At 51.8% G+C, this 6,804-nt stretch overlaps 4 protein-coding genes across 4 annotated transcripts in view; 2 read left to right on the top strand and 2 right to left on the bottom strand.

Annotated features, from left to right (window-relative positions):
- The window catches only part of PHACADRAFT_171872 (uncharacterized protein), a 2,084-nt gene extending 907 nt beyond the window's left edge, over positions 1-1,177 (top strand). Inside the window, exons 2-4 of the mRNA XM_007393839.1 lie at positions 314-713; positions 742-1,017; positions 1,040-1,177. Of these exons, the coding sequence (XP_007393901.1) occupies positions 314-713; positions 742-1,017; positions 1,040-1,147 (784 nt within the window). The 3' untranslated portion in view covers positions 1,148-1,177. The remainder of the gene's footprint in view (positions 1-313; positions 714-741; positions 1,018-1,039) is intronic.
- Positions 1,178-1,576: 399 nt separating this feature from the next.
- Positions 1,577-3,411, bottom strand: PHACADRAFT_89562 (uncharacterized protein; the record flags this gene model as incomplete). The annotated part of the gene is made up of 8 exons (XM_007393840.1): positions 1,577-1,697; positions 1,761-2,032; positions 2,062-2,212; positions 2,324-2,542; positions 2,624-2,733; positions 2,795-2,910; positions 3,018-3,163; positions 3,218-3,411. Coding segments are annotated over 8 exons (1,329 nt in total), but the record flags the coding sequence as incomplete, so codon positions are not given.
- A 1,931-nt stretch (positions 3,412-5,342) lies between these two features.
- On the top strand, positions 5,343-5,608 carry PHACADRAFT_253054 (uncharacterized protein). The gene has a single exon (XM_007393841.1). The coding sequence runs from the start codon at positions 5,425-5,427 to the stop codon at positions 5,596-5,598; it is 174 nt and encodes a 57-aa protein (XP_007393903.1). The 5' UTR covers positions 5,343-5,424; the 3' UTR covers positions 5,599-5,608.
- Positions 5,609-6,128: 520 nt separating this feature from the next.
- Positions 6,129-6,804, bottom strand: PHACADRAFT_253056 (uncharacterized protein; the record flags this gene model as incomplete). Its single annotated transcript, XM_007393842.1, has 3 exons — positions 6,129-6,307; positions 6,366-6,692; positions 6,748-6,804. Coding segments are annotated over 3 exons (522 nt in total), but the record flags the coding sequence as incomplete, so codon positions are not given.

Below are 6,804 nucleotides of genomic sequence, written 5' to 3' on the forward strand. Positions count from 1 at the left end.
GAGCGGTCCAAGGACCTCTGGTTTGACGACGGCAGTGTCATTGTCGCAGCCAAGGACAGGGCCTTCAAGGTACACGCAAGTGTCTTGATGCTTCGTTCTGAGGTTTTCAAAGAACTTTTGAACGGCCCGGCCCTTGCGCAGCTTCCAGAGAAGCTGGAGGGCTGCCCTGTCCTGCGCGTGGAGGACGAAGGCCGCGACTTCGAATATCTGCTCGCTATTATATACAATGGAGGAAACAGGCGAGCGTTAACTTCATATTATGAGTGTCTTAAGATGCTTATAACAATGTTGGGTGTAGTAACTGGCTGGACAGTCTAAGACCACCGATTGATTATACCGAGTTCCGCGTGGTCGTGGCTGTCGCCGTGAAATACAAGGTCAAGGAAATCATCAACGAGCCGATATACAGGCTGTCGCAAGTATTTCCTACAGGCAGCGTAGACGACTGGGACCCCGATCTTCGACCTGACGGCGACAAGACACCTATCGCGCTTGTCAGAGACGACTGCATCGACGTCCTCAGCATCGCACGCCTCTTGAACATGAATTCGATACTTCCACTGGTATTCTACACATGCTGCAACATTGAAGAGATGGCAGCGATATCATGGGGCGTCAACCACGGGGATGGTCCAGAGTTCGGCCATATCAGCGAGGAAGACTTGCACACGTACCTCGAGGGTCGTCAAGCACTCATGAAAGAGACAAAGAAGGTTATGCGAGTTTTCCACGAGCTCGCAGCTGGCAGGATACCCTGCCAACTGCACCACACGACCACAATGTCTCCTCACGTTCCAAAACCTGAGTTTCGCCGCGCTGGACGCTGACTTCTACCATGAACCTTCGCCGATCAACGGCATGGATGCGTGGTTAGACACCGCTAAAGAGAAGCCGAACGCGAAACCTTGCAGACACTGCGATAAAGTCCTCAGGAAGTTCATTAATGGACGGCGGGAGGAGGCGTGGTGCAAGCTTGGGGACATTTTTTGCATTGCAGAGTGGCCAGCTGGGCAGCCGGTGAGCACATTTGCGTTTCCAGACACATTCGGAGCTGAATGGTTGTGTCAAGCAGCAAGGAGGCAACAATGCACCTGCTGGTGCTGGTGCTGGTGCGGCTCCTAAAAATACGGCTGCTGCTGCATCTTAGCGATCCCAAACCCGGATATCTGGATTTCCCCCCTTGTGCTCATGTATAGGCTGTCGTGCTTTGAATGGTACATGCTCATACCATGGACTATAGAAGTCGAGACACCGACTAAGCTTGGACGTTATCACTGATCTGAGGTCCTCACATGGGCAGCTTGAAAGCGGCAAGCGGGACGAAGTATCGTTATCAGGTACCAGCTGACAACGCACTCTTGGAAGACAACGACAGTTTACGTGACAGGACCCCTGGCTGAACCGCGCTATGGTACCTTGGAGCTATGTAAACCGCAGACGAGCGGCGTCCACGTGCAAGAGAGCAGCTCTAGACACTTCCGTTTATTCTCATTTCAGAGCGTACAGCACCCTTGTCCCCCGTAAGCCTGTAACAGACTAATCTTCATGTACATGTGTGAATGGAACTATTTCTGCATTACTGGAGCTGTCGTTGAGCGATGAAATGCATACATTGGTCATCGAGAGCCATAGATTGAATGAGGCTACGCGCCGCTGCAGACCGAGGCTTGAAGATCGCCTTGAACGGAACAGGATACCTAATCAGATATTCGCTAGTGAGTCGCCAGACACTCGTCATCGCCAAGCTAAACCAGACTTACAATGCCAATCCAGGTGTATACTCTCCGCTCGGTTCGACGACTTTCTCAGACTCGTCCACAAGCTTTTCAACATTATGCATGGCGAGGATGTGCGCCATGGCAATCCAGACAGACTCCATAGCGAAGTGCCTCCCCGGACAGATCCGCCTGCCGAAGCCGAATGCAGCCATGGCGTCCGACGTGGCCTGGCTGAGCTGCCCGTCCAGTGTGAGCCAGCGAGTGGGATCGAAGGTGTCCGGGTACGGGAAGCGGACCGGGTCATGCATGATTGCCTTTAGTATTCGGGGACATGTATGAATACGAATAGGAAACAGGAGGTAAAAAGGATCGGGCACCATGAGTTCCCTACCACGATGGCGCCTGCGGGAATATGGTAGCGTTGGTATTCATCGTCCGCAACCGCTCTATGTGGGACTGCTGTATACGTCATACGATGTGAATGTATTGCTCCTCTGATAGTGGATCTATAAACAACGCACCCAATGGAGCTGTAGGACGCTATCTGTTAGGGCCAGTAGGGTGAGCGCAATGCATCTCGCCATCTCTGCTGAGGTACGTTCTACTCGTACTTCAGAACTTCGTACATGATGGCAATGATGTAGGGTAAGGATTCGCGATATGTGTAGTCCGGAAGACTGTCCTTTCCAACAACACGGTCAATCTGCTCCTGGGCCACTGCCTGTACAGTGGGGTTCGTGATCATGGCGAGCACGGTGGTTCCAAGAGCTGTCGTAGTCTGATGGAGAATTAAGCTTCTGAGAAAATCACCGTAGTATGACAGACTCACTGTATCAGAACCCCTCCAATTGCAGATATTAGAGGTTGTGCCATTTAGAGGTCGGTCAAAGTACTTACCAACGTACGCCATTCCCGCGATGTTCCGGATGAGGCGTTCGGAATTCGAGCTTTCTCTATTGTCTTCTAGTTTTCCTAGGAGGGTCATGGCAATGGAAGGCGATGCAGTTCCTTGTATCTGGTAATAAATCGCTGTGTCAATACCTAACAGATGGATTATTATATAGAACAGCATTTACCATCGCTTTCTTGACGAGCTCGAGCGGCTTTGTGAACATCGCAGATACTGCTTCGCTCCATTCTGCCGCCTCTACTTTGAACAGACGTCCCGAAGCCCACCATGGTATGTACCGCACTATCTCAATAAGTTACGCGCTCTAGTACTATGAATGAGAAAGCAACTTACTCGATGGTACGAATTCGACTAATGACTTGTTGATGAGATATTCCAGATGTTGTGACTAAAGGCTGGCTTACCCATATACGACCCTGGAGTTCCAGCTCGCGTTATCGAGTGCGTGGCTTTCTCAGCAAGAACGATGTACGGGTCGTTGTCATGTTGAGTTTCCATCCCATAGGTGACGTCTAGTATAGTCACCGCCGACATCCTGATACGGAAGGGTCTGTTAGTCTCCAGAAGTAAGCTGCGTATCATGACTTACAGACGAAGGCTCTTCGTGAGGTCGTCAGTTGTGAGAAGACCAACAGTAAGCTTCCTGGCCTCCTTGACTATCTTATGTTGGTACTTCTGGATCGCTTGGCCGTGGAATTGCTGGTGGAAGAGACGACAATGATCTCTCCAATTATCATTATAGCCTAAGAAGACAAAGGCTTTCCCCCAGCCTATGCTAGGGTGGAATGAGCATACCACGTTCGATGATAAACCACAGAGTGCCGAACACAGTCGAACAGACGCTTACAAGTCGTGTAGTACTACGCGATGACCGACAACTTGCGAAACCGGCTGGAAGGCTATTCTGTGATCGTGAAGTTACAATGCATCTGTGGCCTTTCCGACCGATTTAGAGATAACACAGTACCATATGGGACGTAGCTGTTTTGGTTTGTGTGACGCCGCCATCGCGTCTAGGTGCAGTAATTCTCGAATGTCAACAACCGTAGGGCTACAGTCGCGCGAAGAACATTCTGCAAATCCTAGCAGGGAGGTCAACATCTTATTGCGATGCGAGGGCCAGTGAGGCCGGCTTCGTTATGAGGCCTGCCAGTGTTCGCGAGTCATCGGACAGGACGGGGACGAATTCGCATAACAGACGCTGAGACGAATGATCTATTCCCGAGATGCGAGTGTCCCATCTGCTTCGCCGGTAGGTCTGTGTGCCAAAATTTACTGGCACGGATGAGCAGCCGGGGTGAATGGATCTTATGCGGACGGGACGCCTTGAAGCACCCAGGCGCCCATCTAGAATCCTATCCCGAGACGTCTCCGGAATGGGTTGCCAGCTCCGTTAGTGGCTCGTGTGAATAACCGGCGCAGAGGCAGCCGTAAACTGAACTGGGTTGTACCTGGTCGAGTGTCGGGCAAAGAGGCAGATCAGCAGAGCGCAAACAGACTCCGGAGGCTGAACACTCCGATGTGCGGGGGTTCTCCATACCCCGGCGTCGGAGGAATATGTCAACCAGTCAATTGCAAACAAACACCGGTAGATTATCCAGGGGAACGGAGGATAAAACCAATCGGCAAGTCGTTGAACTGCATTGCATGATGGTGTGGGGGCGACCCTACGCGGTATATTGTCTCGGGGGAACCATAGAAACGCAAGTTTCGGACTCACGCCGACTAGCCACTAAACCAAGCAGCAAAGTGAACATGGCCACTCGAAACCTTTCATTCATCGCCACCAAGGCTGAGGGCGTAAGCGAGAACACAACTATCATCCTGATGTTCGTCCCACTTGACCCGGACGGCCTGTACAGCAAGCGATGTAAGTGCATGCACCCGTTTCGAAGGCAGAGGCTGACCTATCAGGCGTCTAGTTCCCGCTGTTTGGAAGGTCAGAAAATCCGCGAGTTTCAAAAGAAATCAGCACTTACCATTTTTCGAAGCTTCTCAAGTTTGCTGCCAATCGTATGCCGCCAGCATCGCGCTCGATGACCCGGCTCTAGCTCATTTAACTTGTAGAGACACAAACCGTCAGCGTCACATATACCGCCAGACTGGGCGCTGCCGTTGGGCAAATTGTGTGTGGATGGCTACGAGTTCGATCGTGTCTTAATAATCAACGTAATCCATCGCAGGACGCCGGAAGGTCTCAAATCCCCCAGACGTGCGTACGTTGTACCGTAACAAGGTCTAGCTGGCTGATCTGCCGTGTCTCTTGTAGCTTCATCGAGATCGGAGTAGGTGAAAGCCAACATGAACATGTGAAGGAGGACTCACAATAACAACTACGCGTCTTAGCTGGGACAAACGGTGCGCAAGAGCATGAGTGACTGACGATTTTTCCCAACCCTGACATATGGCTCAGTCCGTTTTCACCGAAGACAAGGATGACTTTATCATGTGGTCAGAACCAACGCCTAAGCCGGCACCTGGCAAAGGCCAGATTGTGGCCCTCAACAGCAGTGAACGCAGGCAGGACTTTATGCTTGGTGGGTCGTGAAAATTTCTTTCATTCCCCTGAGAAACCGAAAGCGTCACAGGAATTGTGGAGGGCACGACAGGATTCCTGCCCGTCCTCCTCTGGAAGGATATAAGCGATAGCGCTACCATGACGGTGGGCTTCACTCCGAAGGTTAGCGAAGGCATGTGGGAATGTAGCTGGTACTCACACGTACTATGCTGTCCACTAGATGCGTGCATACTCCTACAAAGGCTACCAGGGTAAGTCACCTCAGACGCGAAGCAAACATGAAGGCGCCGATCTCCCATACAGAGACAGATATTATTAATGCAGAAATCCGGACGGGACTGCTTGGAGAGTGGGACCTCGCCAAGTTGGACGCGAGCCCAAAGGTCAACACCTTCCACCTGTACGAAGATTATAACCGTGGCGGGAGACTCGTCCTCGAGCTGGAGAGCTGATGAGCGTCGCCAGCTACGAGATTTTATACCACTTGGTTACTTACTTGAGGAAGTTAAGTTATGCATTTTATGCCAGTGTAATTGTTCTGAACCGCCAGTGAAGAGTGGTCGTACTGCGACTGGGACAAAGTTCCGCCAGCTGAGAGATGAGGGCCGCAAAGGCTCGTAAGCAACCGGCGGGCACTGTGGAGTTTGATTATGCCAAACTACATGACCGAACAGCATTCGGCATCGCAGCAGGTACCAGTCCCGTTAAGCCTGTGTCCACGAACATGTCGAACTCTATACTGAAGACAAAGGATACTTTAGGAGGAATGGCTTAGAAAGAGCGGCTTGTGCGCCCCGAGTGAAGCGTGGCGGTGGAAGAATAAGTCACCTGGGAGTGCCAAAAACTTGAGATTGACATCTAAAGATAAACGCGCTTTGAGAAGTCATTGCCCGTACAAGTAGCATTTAGGAAAGTGTTTGGCACGCCAGATAACGCTCAGGCAGAGGCGTATGTCAATATGACATGCAGCAAACCGCGGGCGTTGATTCCATTTACGAATACATTTTGACGAGACCAGACAGGTTAACGAGGTGGAGATCTTCGCCGTTGGTCAAGGTTCTTACGCCGCGGTGAACGCGAACGCGAACGATCCGTCCGTCGTCTCTCCTGAGAAGCGCTGTGTCGTCGAGGACGGTGGCCCTGTTCTGAACTTCCGGCCCGCTTAAGACAATATACTGGTCCATAAGCGCGACAAAATTTGAGATTACATACAACGCACCATGTCCCCAGGCTCCACTAGCGAGGCATCCCCTCTATTATCGCCTCCAACCACTGCTTCCGCTCGTTCGCGCTGTCTCTCCTTCTCCTTATTCCGCTTCCACACGAGTTTCTTGCAGCACTTGTCGCATAGCACAACTTTCACGAGCGCAGACTTGCTCTGATCGTCCTCAGCATACGAGAAAGGGAGTTCGAGCGTCTTCAGCGGCGGGCACGGGTCGTCGGGGTCGATGTTACGCGGCAGGTGAAGCGGACAGCGCGTGTTGCCACAGGTGCTTTCACCTGCGCCAGAGATGACTTCCTCTTCCGTCCGCCAACGGAGGGAGAACTGACGGGCAGGGGACGTTAGTCATGCGAACGAGGGGAACATGTCAACGACACACATTCCCAGACTTGTAATGTTTCAGGTCGCAGACCGCATACTCTCGATAGAGGCTCTC

The sequence above is a fragment of the Phanerochaete carnosa genome, assembly GCF_000300595.1.
Source record: "Phanerochaete carnosa HHB-10118-sp unplaced genomic scaffold PHACAscaffold_3, whole genome shotgun sequence".
Classification (NCBI taxonomy): Eukaryota; Fungi; Basidiomycota; class Agaricomycetes; order Polyporales; family Phanerochaetaceae; genus Phanerochaete; species Phanerochaete carnosa.

Coding starts and splice junctions, on each gene's coding strand:
- PHACADRAFT_253054 (XM_007393841.1), top strand. CDS start 5,425: ATGAAGGCGCCGATCTCCCATACAGAGACAGATATTATTAATGCAGAA.